General features: G+C 40.2%; 1 protein-coding gene across 1 annotated transcript in view; it reads right to left on the bottom strand.

Moving 5' to 3' along the window:
- Positions 1–19,941, bottom strand: part of Iqch (IQ motif containing H) — a 130,473-nt gene that overhangs the window by 53,920 nt on the left and 56,612 nt on the right. Inside the window, exons 9-10 of the mRNA XM_041679379.1 lie at positions 11,199–11,319; positions 6,577–6,863 (exon numbers count right to left, since the gene is read on the bottom strand). Of these exons, the coding sequence (XP_041535313.1) occupies positions 6,577–6,863; positions 11,199–11,319 (408 nt within the window). The remainder of the gene's footprint in view (positions 1–6,576; positions 6,864–11,198; positions 11,320–19,941) is intronic.

Genomic DNA, 19,941 nt, shown 5'->3' with positions numbered 1-19,941 from the left:
ATTTTGTCTTTCCTCAATTTTCATTTTGTAATAAGTTTTATTTTTTTTGATTACCCTATTGATGAAGGGCCATTACATAGCACTTTTAGCCATTTTTCATCTCAACTCTTTTTTTTTTTTAAAGATTGGATTTGGGTGGGAGCACAGTATAGTGATAGAATTCCTGCTGAGAATGAGAGGCTTTGGGTTCAATCCCCAACACAGCAAGAAATGAAATAAAAAGATTTAATTTCCTATCCCTGTTTTATTTTTAAATATACCGATCAGCACTCATAAATGAGGTTTTTCCCCACAAAGTTCACAATTAGTATGGCTGGAGAGATGGCTCAGTGGGTAAAGTGCTTGCTGCACAAGTATGAGAATCTGAGTTCAAATCCCCAGCACCCATGTGAAAAGCCAGGTGTGGTGGTAAGTGTCTGTCATCTCATCACAACCTTTGAAAATTGAGACAGAAGATCCCTGAGGTTTATTGGCTAGGCAATCAAGTTCCAGGTTCAGTGAGAGATCCTGTCTCAAAGTCACAGTGGTGCATGCCTTTAAATCACTTGGGAGGAGGTGTGAGGATTGGCAGAGTTCCAGGCCAGCTAGGCCTATATGGCACCCCATCTCAAAACAAAATAAGGGTGGAGAGTGTTTGCAGAAGACAACTGATGCCAACCTCTTGCCTCCACACACAGGCATACCCATGAATGAGCACACACACATGCACACACACACGGACATATACACATTCATACAGTTCACAGTTATCTACAAGCAAAGAATTTTTAAATCTGAGATTTCAACAGCCAGTGTCTTTGACAGTTTGTTTAAACGTTATATAATTCATATTTATATAAGGTAAAATATGATATTTGTAAGACACAGATTATCATCTTTCTCCATATGTGTTCTGTATGTTGGTCTTGTTTTGTTTTGTACCACACCCTTTACAACCTCTTCCTACTTAGAGCACATTCTTTCTTACACTCCTTCAATCTTAATTATCCTTCAGCTCCCATCCCACCTCTTCTGTAAAAACCTCCCCGATTGCTCCAAACAGGGACCTTGCTCTTATCTGAATGCACACAGCAAGTGTTGTGGCAGTTAAACTGACATTACCTTTCTGATGTCTCTTTTATTGTTCTTTCAAGTTGTCAGTTAAGCCTTTTCTTGTGATTCATTTTTCCAGATCAGCTTCCCAGCTAGACCGTGCACCCACTCAAGGCAGGCACTTTCCCATCTCTTTCTACCATCTCTGCAGCTTCTCTAGCACCTGCTATAATGGCATGTGCATAATAGACGCTCAATAAACACTTGTTTCATTAGTTTTCCCCATAAATGAGTAAACTCCAAAGATCTAAATTTCCTACAAGTTTATCTTTGTTCACTCAACAAGGGACATCAGAATAGACCCTCAGAATGTGTTTGTTCAAAGAATATGCCAATCTCTCCCCAACCTAAAGCTTTTGGAGGTACTTGATGTTCCTGCTAGAACAGGGCAGCCACAAAACTGTCTTCTGGAGTATCATGTATTCTGCATGCAGTCTCTAAAGGCCTGGATTTCGCATTTTTAGTTTCCTGAAATCTCTGACCTATTACCCTGCTGGAGACTGAGCTGTGCTCCACCAGCTCCACTTTCCAGGGACCAGCTCCTCCTTTTATTCCCCTACAATGCTGTGTTCTAGCTGACTTTCCCAGTTCTATTTATTTGTTGATTTATTTAGAAACAGAATCTCAGTATTTAGTCCAGGCTGAATGTCTGGTGTCTATTATTTAAATCCTACATTTCTAAAACCATTTTCACATTCTGCTGCTTTAGACCTTCATCTTTATCTCCTGAGGTTATGACAGAATCTGGAGGGTTTTTTTTTTTTCATAACTGCAGGCTTGTCCTTAGTGCACCCCTCTAATTTATTTGCTTTTCCTTGGCCCTAGTCCCCTTGCTTCCCTCATGCCAGCATGGTAAATTATAGGTCCCAGCTGGAGCGACCTAGCAAAAATCTGAATGGAGGTAGGCACCTCAGTTTTCTGCTTCTCGTATCTATTCTAAGATGTGTGTATATAAATAAAACCATGTATGTGAATGTGCTTTGCAGACTAGAACCCTCTATACAAATCTATGATTATAATTATTCATTTCTTTCTCTGATTAGAAATTTAACACATCTTTGTTTACTCTTGAAAATGCAAATGCAGGGACTAGGGTGTAGTTTAGCATATACAAAGCGGTAGGTTCAACTGTAGTACCAAAACAAATGAACGAATATAAACACATACATTAATTAAACTATAAAGGGAAATGCAGAAAGCCCAGAAAACAAAATAGCAGCCAATTTCTTTGTTACTTTCTTAGCCCTGCTGTAATGAATTGCCACAAGCTCACTGGTGTAAAGTGGCACAAATGACTGGTTCAAAGTCAGTAATGTAGTGCCCTCTCTCTCTCTCTCTCTCTCCCTCCCCCTCTCCCTCTCCCCCCCTCTCTCCAGCCTTCCTGCCTCCTTAAAATGAACCTGAGAGTATTTGGTCCCTAGACATTCCAAATTCCCATCTCACTGTTGAATTCAGAACAGTCATATCTGCAAAGTCCTTCTGCCATGTAAGGTACCATAAGGGACAATTGTTCTGCCTATCACAGCCCCAGTCCTCTCATACAGAAAAAAAAGATATATATTTTAGTATATATCTTTAGGATCCTTTTGCTTTGTATATATGTATATATATATATATATATTTCTTCTTATAAAATAACATTACAGATATTGTTTATGATTTGCTTTTCAACCTTCTATTATTATATTAACACTTTTAAACATCTTCAAAAACAGGAGTTTTAATATCACAGTATTTGTTTCCATTTATATATAATACATTCTTTAAAATTTTTCTATTGTTACAATTTAGCCCATTTTGTGATTAATTTATCTATATAAATCTTTGTGATTATTTGTCATAATTTTTCAAAAGTGTATTTTATTAAAATTTGAATTTGCCAGTATAGAACGCAAGTATTATGAAAACATCATTAGAATAAATAATTTTCTGAACTGAAAATTTACTTGGACATTAAGAAAACTAAGACCAGGGAAAAACAGTAAGTCCAAAGTAATACAACAGAAAATAGTTAAATTTGACTATTTGAATTAAAGTGTAATGGCAGATATCACAGAAATAGCACAAATGGCAGGCTTTGGTGTCTGAGTCCATGAGGTATGGTGGGGAGCACACATGTGCCGAGTGAAGAAAATGGCAGAAGTGGTTGGGAGACTGGATACAGACGACTACATTGAGTAAGTGAGATGTATTGAGGCTGAAGAGACTCAAGTTCCTTACTGGTGGGTAAAGTGTTTATCCTTATTTTTAAGCATGGAAAAGGTGTAGTTTAGAAAGAATTTTGAGGCATTAGAGTATTATTGAAGATATTTGCAGGAATTCATAGTGTAGTATATGTTCTGATAGATTTATAAGTAGTTACCTCTATATGGGAGAGGACAGAAATGACAATCGGAGAGGAAGTATTTGCAACATGTAGATCGAATAATGAGTTTTTATATATAAAAATCAACATTTTCATGATAACTTAGTTTAAAGGGGACGAAACTATAACCAGATAATTATTTTTATGACCAGACATTTAAGTGGAGATAAGTAGAAGGGCTGACAAACATGAGAAGCTGTTCATTATCAGTAATAAATACTGATTAAAATGAGATAATGTTCATTATCTGTTAAACATGCAAGAATTGAGAGGCTGAGAATATGTCCATCTCTTCACTGGCATCACGGGGAGGCCAGTCAGAATATTAGGGTGCTATTTGATGTGATATCACTTGCAAAACTGTTGGAGAATATGCCTGCATTTGTAAGTTAAACACAGAAAATATATTTCCTTTGCTAATGTAGGAATACCCTTTGAGTGGCCACTGGGAACTTACTGCAGCACCTGTGACCATGTATTCAAATATTAGTGAAGGAAAACAGAACCCATAATATGATAAAATCAGAGAATCTTGGGTTTATATAAATCCATTTCATTCATTTCAATGAGCTCTTCTAAACACCTGAAAACACCTGCTTGCATGTGCTTTGTGCTTACTCACCCAACAAATATAATTCCTGAACACCTGTCTGTTGACCCAGTGCAGAGATACTGCGTAGCAAACAATAGGGAGCACAGGAGACATGCAGAGCTGTGTCCACCGAGGAAGACAGATAATCAGATGATCACACAAACAGGTCTAAATTGCCACTGAGACAAGTGATAGGAGAATTATGGTAGATAATAATATGAGAAGCCAAAACAGTGATTTTGATGTTGCCAGGGAAGTCAGGAAGTCTCTAGGTAAGTATGGCCTGTGCTGAAATATTATATGTATTTAATATATAAATATATATATATATGGAAGAGGGGTTAACCCAGTCAGAAAAAAAGGCAAAACGCAGGAGCAGGGGGTGGTTCATGTCTGTAACTTTGGCGCTTAGGATACCAAGACTGGAGGATCAAGTTTGAAGCCAGACTGGGGCTATATAGTGAGATCCCGACAAGAGCATTTCAGGCTGAGGGCAGCATTTTTCTGGCAGAGTGTGCTACAATGAACAAAAGAGATTGGGGGAGGTTGTGTGGTGGATTCAAGAAAAAAAAAGATCTGAGATAAGAGAGGGCTGGTCAGATGCACAGGACTGGTGTTGGGTATCTTTTCTCAGAAGTATATATAGGTGGTGAACTCAGGAAGGATCAACATTGTGTTAGGAGGAGATCCTTCTCCTGTGTGCATGTCTTCCTATATCAAACTCAAGTAAAAACTGTCAGTGAGCTGTGACCATAGTTTCATCTTCTCTACCACCCTAGGAACCTCAGACTTTGTCCTTCTTCCTAGGACAGGTGCTTGTGAAGGTAATCTCCTCCACACCCTTCCCTGCCAGTCTAGTCTTTCACCAGGGGTGTGGTTTCTTTCCTCCTCCTTCCCTAGGGAAGTTTCTGAATGCCTTTCAGTCTGTCCTTTATTCTGTCTTATGAATCTGGGAACAAAATAGAAACCCAATAGAGACAAGTGGAAAATGGTTACCCAGCAACCCCCCAACTACTCTAAACATAAACTCTTGCTGTTAAACCTTAATCTGACTGAAATAGCAGATAAAACTGAACGATGAATATAAAACACCCACAGCTTATTCACACTAGGGACACTGGAGGGTGGGAAACCTCAAGCCATTTCAACTTTAGCCACAAGTCTAGACACCCAACATAAAAAGCAGAGGAACCAAACATTACAAACTGAGTCTCATGAAGTAGTAAATTTAAATATTATTATTCTAGGGGAAAAAAGCATAGAAAAAAGCTTTAAAAATATTTATAAAAATCAAATATGCAGAGTCACAGACTATCACACATGTAATCTTGAATAAATAAAAGCATATTATGGAATATATGTATCTATAATCTCTAGGATGCTTAAAAACACAGAGTGGAACTATATATTGTTTCTGGTACTTCCATGTGCACTAAAAGTATAAAGATGTATAAAATTGTCAACCCTCTAAATTTAAGATAGAAGTCTCCACCTGTTCACAAGGAGGAGGAAGAGCTCCATGTTCAGCAAGGGGTACCTATGGCTGGAGGTGCTGCTGATGTCATTTTATCTTTTAAGTGAGGAGAGGTCATATGATATCGATTGCATGATTACTTAGATCTTTTTGTTTTTAAAGTATTTCCCAATACATGATTTAAAGAAAACATTGATAATTTGAGTTGTTAGTGAACTATTGGCAAAAAAAAAAGATCAGATATAAGACTCTTAACTCATTTCTGCTTATTCATTTTTCTATTTAAGAACACACTTTAGATAGGTTCAGTCCCTGGACAGTGTAAAATAGTTTCTCAATAAGATATAAGCATAGCAATAATGGACAAAAATGAGAGACCCAGCTAACAACTGTATTGGATGAGTTTCAGTCATTCAAACTTCTACTTTGCACAAATGTTTTAACTTTGACCCTATTTATAGACAGAAAGCCTGGTCTCCCTTAGGTCAGCATGGATAGCACAGATATGATGGAGGAAGGTCATTGGTTAATTATAATAAAGAAACTGTCTTGGCCCATTTCATAGGTTAGAACATAGGTGGGTGGAGTAAACAGAACAGAACGCTGGGAGGAAGAGGAAGTGAGCTCAGACTCCACAGCTCTCCTCTCAGGGGCAGACGCCTCAGAGAGATGCCATGCTCCGCTCTCCCAGGCAGACGCACGCGATGAAGCAAGCCGCCAGGTTAGACATGCTGAACCTTTCCCAGTAAGACCGGTGCTCACAGATTATTAGAGATGGGTTGATCGGGATGTGAGAATTAGCCTGTAAGGGCTAGAACCAAAGGGCCAAGCAGTGTTTAAATGAATACAGTTTGTGTGTTGTTATTTCGGGCATAAGCTAGCCGAGCAGGCGGCCGGGGTGCTGGGAACGCAGCCCTGCCACCCTTATTACTACACAGATATAGATTTACAGTCAGCTCATCAGAGCATAGTGAGTACTGGGTGCTTCCTGATACTGTCTGCTGCATGGGTGTGGAATGTTTTAGTGTCATATATGCCAACTGTTCAACTTACCTGCTGCTCTAAGGTGTTTGGATCAATAAAAGTCACCAGATCTATAGAAAAGTAACCAATCACATCTTTCTTTCTGCAGGCATTTCCAATTTGGAGACACAAAGAACTGAGAACTCGGGGATCCACTGAGGTCTGAGGCATGGTGGTACCAGAAGAAATAAAGGGGCCATCAGCATGAAACTGGTCCCCCGTTGACAGTACCCTGACTTCTCCATCAGGCTCTATCAACATGTCTACGGTGAGGTTGGTGACACTGTCTGCAGGTGGGTATCCTTCAATCACGCCACCTGGTTGGAAAACCATGGAGCAGATAAAAGAACACAGTCAAGAGAAAGACCCGCTTGCAGGAGGAAGGAAATAATCTATGTTTTGGCAGGGGGACTCGGGCTCAGACCTTGCACTTGTCATCTTGGGAAACTGAACAAGTAGCTTCAACCTTTGACTTGCTTTTCTTTACTTATAAAATGGGGGACATAATTCTACATCACCAAACTGTCCTAAAGTTTGAGAAATTGTGCCTATGGTATTTAGTCTGGTTCTTGACACATGGGAGGGCTCAGTGAACAGTAGTCTTGATTACGATCATGATTACAAACACCTTATAAATGCTATATTTGGAACCACTCATTACATTAATGAAGGATCCAAGGATTATGGTCAAACCCCTCAAGGAATTAACTCTCCACCGCCCACTGTTGGTATCCTAATAACCAGTGCCCTCTTTCTGTCTAGCATTATTACTTTTCTAAGGTTTGACAGGTGTGGGCTTGTAATAGGCATAGAAAACACTGGCTGTCATGCTGGTCATAGGAATCCTGTAGAAAACCAAACATAGAGACTGGTGACATGGTCCAGTTTGTAAAGTGCTTGCCACAAAAGTATGAGGACTTGAGTTTAAATCTCAGCACCCTTGTAAAAACTGGTGTGGTAACATATGCCTGTAGCCTCAGTACTTGAGAGGCAGAGACAGGAAGATCCTTGAGGTTTATTGGCTAGCGCATGTAATTGAATAAGCAAGTCCTATGTTTTGTGAGAGACCCTGTCTCAAAAGTAAGGTCTAAAGCAATCAAGGAAGACACTCAACATCAACCTCTGGCCTCACATGCATGCACATTCAACCTCCCGCCACACACACATATGAAGAAAAAGTGAGCAAGTACCAGGACTTGCTGCTTTTGCTAAGTAATAGTTGGGTAGTGATTTCTGTCCATCTCAACAAACCACACTTGAAGCAGGATCATGTATATATAGTTAAAATTTGAGATTTTTAGCTGTTCTCAAAGGTGGTCATATAAGAGATATTTTTATTCAGTGCCTATAAATTTGATAAGGGGTAGCCTTAATGAATGCTAACTTTCAGAAGGAAAATGATTTTGGGGGGCTGCATATTCAATCTCTACTTTATCTGCTGGCTTGTTCAAGATGCTCTTCAAATGAGGTCTGCTATAGTATATAACAACTGAATGCCAGTTGCTGGAATTTAATAAGATGAACATAACCAAACAAAAAACAAGCAAACCAGTGAGTCTCTGTAGTTCAGGTAACTTGGTACTTTGGCTGTCACTGATGATAATGTATCAGTATCTTTTATGATTTACAGTATCACTTTGGATACCATGGAGTTTTGAATGAGAAATATCTCCCAAGGCTCATATAGTTAAATACTTGGTCCTCTGTTGGTGGAGTTGTTTTGGGGCTTATGGAGCCTTGGAGAGAGACCATCATTGGGGTAGGCTTTAAGAGATTATAGCCTTGCCCTACTTTCACTTTGATCTTTCTGCTTCCCTCTTGAGGTTGAAAATGTGATCTCTCAGTGTCCTATTCGATTGCCTGCTTCCATTCCTCCCTCACTATTATTGGCTCTCCCTCTGGAAGTAGAAGCCAAAATAAACTCTTTCATAAGTCATTTTTGATCATGGTGTTCTATTACACTGGTTACAAAAAGTAACCAATCTTGATATATTATTTCAAACATGCTTAATTATGTTGTCTTCTTAGCATCAAGACTTCAGTCTTTTTCCTTTCAAAGCAATTAAATTTTTTCCCAAGAATGTATTGTCTTTAATATAAATCTATGACAGTGTAGAAACCAAATCTGTAGCACATTTTGTGGCTGTAAGCTCACTCAAGAGAATAGAAGTGGGATGAAATAGGCGGTTGGTGGAAGCTGGTGAGAGTTAGGAACATGGGGTGATGTCCTGCTCAAGTCAGAAAATACACAAGGCCTCCTGCATGCACTAGGGTTAGGGCTCAGGCCCATCCAGAACCTCACGTGTGACAATGGTTCTCAACCTTCCTCACGTGTGACAATGGTTCTCAACCTTCCTAATGCTATTCTCCAATACAGTTCCTCATGTTGTGGTGACTCTCAACCATGTAATTATTTTCTTTGCTACTTTGTAACTGTAGTTTTGTTACTGTTGTGAATTGTAATGTAATATCTGATATGCAGGATATCTAATATGTGACCTCTGTGAAAGGATTGTTTGATCCAAAAGAGGTCATGACCCACAGACTGAGAACACTGACTTATAAGAACCCTATTTTAAAATGTACTGAAATTATAGGATATAAATATGTTCCCATTCATTATCTATCTGGAGTGTTATTTTTTCCAACATCTCTAAGTCTCAGTTTCTTCCTCTGTGAAATTGGGTTAATAAAGCCTGTTCTGCTTCTTCTCCACAGTGTTTATGACATGACTGAGGAAGAAGGAGGGAGATGGACAGGGAGAGGTGAAGGTGAAGCCTTAGCTTGTGGCCACATAGCTCAGGGGAGGTAGAGCTAAGGGACTCACGTAAAAAGAAATGGTCAAGAGCAGTGGTGCTCAACCTGTGGGCCAAGACCCCCTTGGGAGCTGAACAACCTTTTTACACAGGGGTTGCATATCAGATATTACATTACAATTAATAACTGTAGAAATTTTACATGAAGTAGCAGTGAAAATAATTTTATGGCTGGGAGTCAGCACAACAAGAACTATATTAAAGGATTACAGTGTTAGGAAGGGTGAGAACCACTGCTCTAGAGGAAGGATTTTCAGGCTGATCTTTGATTATGTAAGCTTCCTAATACTCTGAGAGAGACTGGAGGTCTTCATGGTTTTACCTCTTAATTTAAATCCCTTCTAAACTTGTTTATTTGCTTGCTTGTGGAAGACACTGTGTTTTTTTTTTTTTTTAATTACAAATGGAGCTGACTTCCTTATTTTCTCTTTTCTGTCCAGGGGTTCACGTGGAAATTTGTTTATTCATATACTTACAGAGATGAGAGAACACTGAAGGTACCTTAACACACACACACACACACACACACACACACACACACACACACACACACAGAGAGAGAGAGAGAGAGAGAGAGAGAGAGAGAGAGAGAGAGAGAATCCCCCCTAGCATTCCTGTTAGATGGCTGGCATCCAACCTCTTATTTAAATAATTCATTAATAGGGCATCTGCTACACTCTTCCCAGCCAATGTATTCTACAGCCAACAGGCCTGTCCTTTCCGACAAACCCCTTTCATAGATAGGGCTGAGTCCTGCTCCCAATGAACAGATTCACTGGCCCTGGCAAAGACTCCTGCAGAAACATAGGGTAGACTTTTATGGCCCTTCTATGTGTTGGCAGATTATCTGGGATGATCTAATCTTTCGTACTTTGGGCTCCCTGTGCTTCAAATAAGGGTGATAGCAATACCCACTCCTAGGATTGACAGGAGGATGAAGTAAGGGTGATAGCAGTACCCACTCCTAGGATTGACAGGACGATGAAGTTAAGTTAATGTGTGTCTACTTAGGATGATGTTGGCATATAACAGCGACTGTGTGCTATTACCATTGTTCAGGTGTCATAACATGGCAGAATTACCAGTTTATCATTATATACTGAGGCCAGTGTACTATTATCATCATCACATGACAGCAGTAAGTTAAGCAGATTATGTGCAACCTCCTAGAGAGGGGAAGCCTCTGCCTAACTGTGCCCTTGTGTGGCACCCCAGAGGCCTCAGGAACTGCACGTAAACTTAGGTCTGTTCATCCTCTCACTCATCATTGACTTCCCAAAATGAGGATGAGGAAGGAGAGGAATCTAAAAATAATGGAGGCTGGTTTTATTCCTAGTCTGTAGAGGATTCTGGTTTGAAAATGTTACCTTTCTGAGCTAGGGCATTTCTGCTCTCCTAGAAAATGAGAGAGAAAACTAGATCTAGTAAAGGCCTTTGTTCATCAGTCTGTGATAGAAACGTCCCTATTTCTAACCCTGAATTTTCCTAACTACTATATGCAATAAGTAACTGAGGAAACTGGGTCTCTGAGGATTGTCCAAGGTCACATGTGGTTCATTGGAGAGCTGCCCCTCAAGACAAGTCTGGTCTAAGAAATGCCCAGAGTACTGAGTTCTGCATGGCATGCCTGGCATGTTCAGTTCCTATTTACTTAAGAGGCTGGGTGCAAGATAAATATTTAGGCAGTGCTTGAAAAAGAACAAAGTCAGCTGCAGAAGCATTTTCCAAATCCACATCGACTGATGAAGAGTATTTGAATTGGCCCTGGCTTGACCCAGAACCAGAATCTCAGCTTGTAATACTGACCCTCAACAGAAACTTTACAGTCTTATTTACCTTGAGTGAGAAACGTTTGGAGGAATTTCCTCCACGTTGGGAACCGTTTCTCATTGACTGGCTGTACGTGCTGTGCTAAAATGCCCGCCAGCTCCTCGGAGATCTTCACCAGAGCTGGCTCCTGCAGAAACAAATTAAATAGAACCACAAGCAATTTTACTACAGAAATGAAAACTGCTTGTGGAGTGATTAAAAACCAGGCCTCCAACAGGCAAAAAAATGTGGTTACTGTTTACCCAGAGCCAGAAAGCCATTTTGAGATTGTTCTATTTTTTCAGCCATTTCACTTTTCATATTTCAGTGTGAGTTCCCCTCCCTGAAATCGGTGCTAATTGTGCATATTGTGTCCTAAAGGCACCCCGTACTGGTCGTGAGGAGTCCAGGCTTCAGACTCCCTTCAGCCCCACCTGCAGAGTGGCCTCTGCGTCTCCACTCTGAGCCTCAGTTTCACATTCTGGAAAATGTAAAGTTGAATAGCTTGTCCCTTAACTCTTTTAGATGAGAATACTTTTTATTCTATGAATCTAACAGCATTTGAGCTTAGGAGGAACAACAGAGTTGGTGAGGTCTTTTTTTGATACTTCTGCCTCTTTAACGTGTGCCCACTCTGTTGTAAAAGCTGCCTTTTACAGTGTTGATAGGAAAGCCTAAACTCTTGGCTACAACTGTAAAGGTGGGATTTTAACATGTTTCAGTTAGAGAACATGCTCTACGGTCAGCCTTAGTCAACCTGAAATCCCTGCAGATCACAGTGTCACCTGTCTAGTTACATAGCTATCATCGGTGAGATGATCCAAAGACAACAGAGCCTCCCATCAGGAGTGAGAACAGAAGGAAGCTCTTTAATCAATAGGAAGTCTATCTTTTTATGTAAAAGGTGTAGCTTGCTACGATAATTTCTTTTCTATCTAAGTTATAATGCTTTTAAGACTCATTAAAACTTTTCAAATGGAAGCCACAGTTTAGACATTATTTCTGTCAGGTGCAGGGCAGGGCACTACATATAAACACTTTGGTGCTCAGTATTCATCATGTTCTAATGCAGAGCAGGAACAAGCTCCAGCTTGCTCCAGGGTCCCAGGAAATCTCTGAATCTGAGAGAGAACTCTAAGTGATTTGTAAGCATCCGCTCTAGGGATGGGGCTGGCTGTAATACTGGAAATCATCTGTATACTCATTTTTTCCAATTTCCCTAATATTTAAAAAGTGATTCTCCTCTATCCTCTGCCATCTCCTGATTCCTTAAAACATTTGGTTTATTCTGTTTTAATGCTCACTGAAAATCCAGACTAAAAGACAAATATCTTAGAGTTTATGATAGGCAGGTCCAAATAATCTGAATTGTTTCTAACTACCTGGAAACTCCTGGCTGTATCATTAGTTAATCTTAGTAAGTGATTGACATACAAAACAAAAACACACTCAGAAGCAGAGTGTTCTGGCCAACGCAAGGTACAGAGTCCTGCTAGGAAGGGCTAGGGAAGTCTGCTCATGCAGTAAACCTCTGCCTTGACATGTGGAACAAGGAAGACGACAGTCGAAGCAACGGGCCTTCGCATTCCATACCTGTACATTGTACATTTACTCTCATTTTTACTGCAAATTCACTGATAGTGTCAAACTTCATGTGCAAATTATGAGCAAGCATCTGCAGCATAAGGAACCCTTCTGCTCTCTGAACACCCCACATTCTCTAGCCTCACACATGTTTGAGTTCACATTCTGCCCCATGGAAGAAAACTGTCTCTGAACAGGGGGCAGTGAAGGCTGGCTTAGAGTCTGCCTCTTTCTGGAAAACTATCCCAGAGAAAAGAAACCTCGTAGCCCAAGCCTCTCTTGGACAGGTGGAAAATTCTCTTTTTCTCCTGCCTTGATTAGAGAGACTTTTCTGTCTCTCCCACTTTGAAGGGAAGTGGAGCCATCTACTCAGTTACATATGTGCTAGAGGGCTATTTTTGTAAGGGGGAAATATGGAGAGGAAACAGTGAAGGAGCAGATGAAAGCCCTGCAGCTTGATTTAGACCAGGTGCCAGATCTTCAGCAGAACGCTAGAAAAGACTAAGTTACAGAATAGAAGAGGTGAATCTCTCAATAGATTTCCTCCTTACTTCTAAGGAACCACCTGAAGGACCGGCTACTTTAGAACCACGAATTCTTCCTGGGTGGATGTCACAGGATTCCCTGCCTCTAAGGACTTTAGAAAGATAAATGAGGTGACATATATGGAGTGTCACCTCAGCTGCAACATGTGTGAGAGTCAATAATTAACTTACAAGGCTTCTGTACACAGTGTCAGGTGCCACTACTACTTCTGCTTACAAAGTGAGTCATTCTACCACAATGCCTATCATTTCAACTGTGCACAAAACCACAACAAGGAGGTAGATTTCTAAAAGAAAAATCTGCCTCGGGAGTCTGGAGGATGCTTCGTGTCCCATCAGCTGAAGGCACTGACAGGGTGGCATTCAGTGGAGATTCTGGGGCACTCAGAAGCAGCTTGGGGGTCATGATTAGCTCTCTAAAGACATAGTGAGGAAAAATGCGGTCGGAAGGGGTAATATTAACTATCTAATTTATTTCTAGTGGGATGTATAAGTCTTAAACTAATACCTTAGTACTTATGGCCTTCGTGTCAATGAAGAGAGACTTGCTCCCTCACCTCCACAGTGATGACAATGTGGGCCTTGCAGCTCACATATTCAAGTAAGGGAGGGTGTGTATGACAGGTCTATGTATGTCTGCTTATCATATGCCTGCCTGTCTTCCTATCATAATCCGGGAACAGAAGTACATTTTTACAAACTTAGGATGTGGAATTAAGTTCTGTCTAGTGAATAATGACAAGGTAATTAATGGGTGAAGTAGCAAAACTTGGGCTTAAACCCAGTTGCTCCCAGTGTGCCATAGCAGAGTGGGATCTGTGCCTGTAACAGCCATCAGTGGCAGGAGATCAACTACAGGTGCTATGGTAAATATGGGGAAATGGTAGGATAGATATCTTCTGTTGGCTACCCAGCATCTATGTCCCCTCCTTCCGGTTAAGTTCCTTTCAGGAACTGTTCTTCCCTGTTCTTTGCTATGGAAGAGTGGTTGAGGGGAATTTCCACTCTCACCTCCAAAGAAATGTCGCCTTGTCCTTGCACAATGGCTGGTTCAGTAGAGATGCAACCCAGTGAGGCCAGGCACCTGCTAGAAAATGCTTACCGGGGGCCTCTGGAGAGAGTGTGATCTGAGTTGCTACCAGGGGAGATGCTCTCTCTTTCTATTGCTTGGACCAAGAAAAAATTCTGGAAGCTAGCCTTAGAAAGAAACCAGCCTTATGCATAGTTCAAAGGAGAGATGGAAAACTGTGGAGCCAGTTGGATTTCCAGATAGCCAAGGCCAGTTTCTCTTTATTTGGAAATCCATTTGAGTTGAGGTTCTGTTAGTTGAAGCTTAAACATTTTAAATGGATGCAAAAAAAATTGGTGGACCAAAGCATGTCCCCACAATCCACAATGGTAGTTTTAAGCCAGTGGACGTTCTGCTAACCACCTGGTGCTGACTTTCATTCTGCAGTCAGTAGTGAGGTTTTCACTCATTCCTTTCCACTACAACCATTAGGAACAGTCCCTCTTTAGGGTGCAAAAATATGTTGAAAGGATGAAGAAAAAAATGAAAATGTCTCCAGCAAGTCAGAAACAACTCTCCGTACTTACTTAAAGTTTAAGGACAGCTTTAATACTCCATGTTTAATTGTTAATGGAGAATTTAAAAATCAAAAATGCCAAGTTTGCCTTCGATGAGATGGAAAATTATGCTGCAGTAGAAGGTAACATAATGTAAAACAACCAGCATTACCAAAGCACACAAATGTTTTTGGTATGTAAAATTGCTTTGTAAAATATTTGCTCCATCTGCTAAAAGCAGCAAAGACAATTTTCCCTTGATAGTTAATGGCTCATTTCGGGTGTGTGGCAAGTGATTCGCTGCAGTGGTGGCTCTCATTAAGCAGAGTGTTGAGAACACGGTATATAATTCCATACTTATGTAGCATTATCCACTCACTGCTTCGTGAGGAGCCTGTTCCTCATTATCTAGGCCTCCACCTTGCACCAACATGCAGGCCTAGCAGTCGATTTGACTGGAGAATCATTTCGTCCAACTGAGGCACATATGTCGCTTCCATTCTGAAGCTCAGCACAACTGTTTCACTGCGACCACGAACGCTGGAGAAGTTCATTCCCTCTCCACTTTCCAGCAGGCAGAAGGCTGCTTCCCTTTCCCTTCACCACAGGAAGCCATGCTTTGTTTGTTTGTTTGTTTGTTTCTAGGTTCGTCCTGTCACGCTGCATGCTGGGGGTTTCAATAGGTAAAGATTAAGTGTTTCTAGAAATTCTTAATTGAACTTTGCACATACACAAAAGGAGGAAAAAAAATTCTCCCTCCCCTGACAAAACTGCCATTATGAAAGCCTGATATACGCTGCCCTTTTTCCTGCTGTATCTGTGATTTCTCTCTTTAAAAGAGTTGTTTATATTACCCCAGATTACTTCAACATCTGTTAAAGGGATGATTAGAAATAAATACAGTAATCCAGCGTGGTTTAAAAAGAGAAGAATATGTTCATGTTTGGGGAATGATACTGAAGAGTACTTACTGGAGCAAATGACTGTGATAGACAAATATTCTTACCATTGCGAAATAGTTCTCAAAGAAATTATACTGAACTGTAAGAATGACAATCAATAAATACATATGGCTGTTTAAAATATTATACAGTATTTTAAAATGAAAACCATGTCATGTTTAAATCAACCATAAGTGGAATTAGTCATAACGGTTACTTCTGGAAATAGGTTTCTTCCTATCAACGTAGAGAAATGAAGCTGGTTGGGAAAACTGTGGACACTGATGGAAACTCTTTAATTGTAGATTGAAGACAAAAGGAAATACACATGTCCTTTGGATTTGATTCTAGTTACTTTCTTTTTGTTTTGCTTTGTTTTTCTGTGTAGCCCTGTCTGTCCTGGTATTCTCTTTGTAGACCAGACTTTGATTCTCCTTCAAGTATGGGAAAAGACTGAGTTCCAGAAATGAAACTGAGAGATTATCAAGAGACTTTGTATTTAATCCTATACAAAAGGAATGGACTAGCAACATCGTTTCTTAGTCAAGAGAAGAGCTGGACCATTTTAGATATTTCCACACATCAGACACAAGGAGTCAGGAAGATGGAACAGCACTGCTAATTGATTGTTCTCCTTCCACAGACCTTGCACAGGATGAGACCAGTGAATCCCACAGTAGGGGTCTGTCTTGAGTCTGGCTCAGTCACAGAAAGTCCTAGACTTCTCAAGGGCATCCCTGACTCACCAAGGGGCACCGAGGACAGATGACCAGAAGCACATGGCATTCAGAGAGCAAAAGCTCACTTTGAATCTATTCCAAAGCCTGAGCCTGCTCTGTGGTTTTCACCAGAGCAGACAATTCCAAAAGGACTCCAGCAGGACCTTCCTAGATGTGAAAACACTAACCAATTTCCCTTCTTCTCATCTTCTGCTTTATTCCTTCCTTCCACGCTGTTATTGTGAAAAACTGGCAGTTAAATTCAATTGATTCAAATTTTTCTGGATCCATATGGCCGCCAACCCTGGAGCTGAAGCGGCGGCAGGGCCTCGCCACTGTTTTCAAGCATTTTCCTTTCCTCCAGTCCCCAGATGGTGGGAGTAACATTTAAACCTCCTTTTCTCTGCCTTGTACAATAGACCTTGGCACCATTTCAACTGTTTACTCCGGTAATTAACAGCTTTGATACCACAACAATTACAACTCCTCCACTCTCCACAATAATGCTATGAATTAGTGAGAGCTAATGGCTGGAAGGTAGAGTGTTTCCAGACTGTGAGATCTGTGCATTTTTAGAATAAAATAAAAGGTACAAACAGCACGCTTGCAGTAGACAATGATTACCTAGTAATTAGTTTACACAAAGCTTCCTATTTAATGGCAAAACGCTGTAATTAACGTGTGACAGAAAATCAAAGGGTACTTTGTAAGCATATGAAAAATTAACACTGCAGGCCCATAGCTTTATGTACTGATTAGAAGCATATTAAATCAATAGGACACACAAGCCAACAGCTTGTATAGCTGATTATTATAGGTCCTCAGAAGGGGTACCCTGGCTTTCATTTAACTGGGGAGGCAATTTTCCTTCTCCTGTCATCATCTTCGGGCACAGAGAAGTACCTCAAACTCAACCCTGGCAGCTCCATGAAAATAACCATTGAACTGGAAGAAAACGTTCTAAGTCATTCTCAGAGCTAAGAAAAATATGTAAATGATTAAGACTTCCCAACGATCATGGTGACGTGCTGCTACACTAATTAGAAAATATGCCAACTGGAACCAGAAAATGAAGCATCCAGACTCAGTGTTTTGGTCAGAATAATCTCTATTTTATTAAGCCTCTTTATTCAACATGGAGAAAGCTCTAATATACACATTGTTTTCTACTTTCAAATGGAAAGAGGCCAGACTGCTATCAAGGGCTATTCTTTTAAAGTCATTCACTGGGAAAATCATAGCATAGGGACAATTGGATCACTGTTCTGAATTTTTTGATAGGATCTTGTATAATGATAATTGAAGCATGCTACAGTATTCTTTAAGGCTACAAAAGCCTCCTAAAGAACCTTCTTCTTAATTGCCAAAGAACAACTGATTCGTATTTACTCACTCAGTATTGCTTGTATTTTCTTATAATAGAAATTTAATTAATATGCGTAATAAAAAGCAACAATGTCTTAAACTTTCATATGCTAAGAATATTGCTAGCATTTTACAGGATTCATTTAATTCTCATCACCGCCCCATGAGACAGGTGAACTGCTATGTTTCCAGATAAAGAAATGGCAGCTTAGAGAGCCTGGTGATTTGGTTATGGCTTATTCCCTCTTAAGATCTAAGGGAGGCAGAGTAATGGGACCTTGTGAAGCCAACTACCCCTCAGTTACCCTGAGTGTTCACTCAGTAGCTAACTTCTCAGCATCAGACTGACCCATTTCAACTCTTTTTCTGCTTAAAAATGTTTACTATGTAAACTTGAATTATGTCTAAAAAATAAGTAAAAACATAACCAAAATTTTTGGTGGCTTATGCAAAAAAAGAAAGTTGAATTGCTCATCATGTTTTTGTGCTACATCTGGTTGTGAAGGCAGGCTGTTCAACACTCTGATAATGTATAGGCAGACTCAAATGACTATGACAGTGTATTAAATTGAGAAAAATACCAAAGTGTATATCCCCATGACTGGGCAAATGGTAACATATAAAATACTCTTTTGTCAACTCTGCTGTTAACAGGTTTGTATGTGTTGAGGCAGCTGGGTTTTCTAGGGGCTCCTGATCAGGCCCCTCCCTTCTGCAGCTGAGCTATGCATACTGACAGCTTTCCTCACCTTCACCTGCCTCCTGGAAAAGGATGTACTCTAGAGTAGTGGTGGGCTGGGGCCATCTGTGCTTTGAGAAAGTCTGCCAGAGAAGCAGGACAGACCTAAGGTAGGACTGCTTCTCTAGGAATTTAAGGAAGTCTTTTTAGGTGCACTCAGCTCCTTGTTCTGCACGCTTTGCTAATGGTCTGGGCAGCCATTAGCACCTTCCTAAAAATGCAGCACATACGACAGAAGTCGAAGCTTCCTACTTTGTACCGCATTCTGTTCATGGGCTTTCTCCTGGAAAACAATAACACAGGTTTGGTTTGGTTTTGTTTTGCTTTTGGCACATTCTAAAAGTAAAAACAAAGCTTTTCTCTGGTCCACAATTTAAAACAAAACAAAACAAAACCAGAGAAAAGTTTTAAGTTTTCAGACAGGTGAATGATTTAGCATATTAGAATTAATCAATAAAATAGAATATCATGCAGCTGTTAATTGTGATGAATATGAATAAGCAGGGCAAATGGTTAAGATCCTATGTCTAATTACCATATTTACAATTATTGTGGCAATGAGAGATGATACACATTTGAGAATTAATTCAGGAAAATGATGGCAATGGGAAACGTGATTTTAAACTTATTTGGTTAGACATATTTTTAATATTGTTATATTTTAAAGTTACATTATATTTTAACTTTACTAGACATTTGTGGTGATAAGTCAATGGCTTTTTGAGCTCACCTAATAAAGCCAGACCATAGTCTACATGAGGCACTTAGGTCAGCTGCCTGCAAGTGGCTCCCATTACTGCTTCCAAGGAAGGCTTCACAGAGGCCGTGGGAGTTGCTCTGAGCGCATCGTGGAGGGCAGGTCTCCTCTGTAATGGTTTGCTCCCTGTCTTATTAGTTCTCTAAGAAAATGGAATAATAATTATGGTTTAGTCTGCCTTCTAAGTTTGGATACCCTGGATTAGGATCTTTCCCTTCAGGTGATGCTGAAATTACTACCAAATGTCTTAACACAGTAAAACAAAGGAGTGTACAAAGAAAGGTTTAAAAAAAAACAAAAATACAACTATTCTTGCTGGCTAGAGAGATAGCTGAGCAGCTAAGAGCACTTGCTATGCTTGCAGAGGACCAGAGTTTGGTTCTCAACATCCACAAGATGGCTCTAACTGTGACTCCAGGTTCAGGGTATCGTCTTCTGGCTTCCACAGGCACCAGGCACACACACAGTACACAGGCAAATATGCAGGCCAAACACTTATACACATAAAATTAAAAAATTAAATCTTTAAAAAACACGCTGTTCCTACAAACGGC

This window comes from Microtus oregoni, unplaced genomic scaffold, assembly GCF_018167655.1.
Source record: "Microtus oregoni isolate MIOR12 unplaced genomic scaffold, Mior012 000032F_ref0000030, whole genome shotgun sequence".
Taxonomy (NCBI): domain Eukaryota; kingdom Metazoa; phylum Chordata; class Mammalia; order Rodentia; family Cricetidae; genus Microtus; species Microtus oregoni.
The sequence above is the reverse complement of the archived record's forward strand: the minus strand, read 5'-3'. Positions and strand labels throughout refer to the sequence as shown.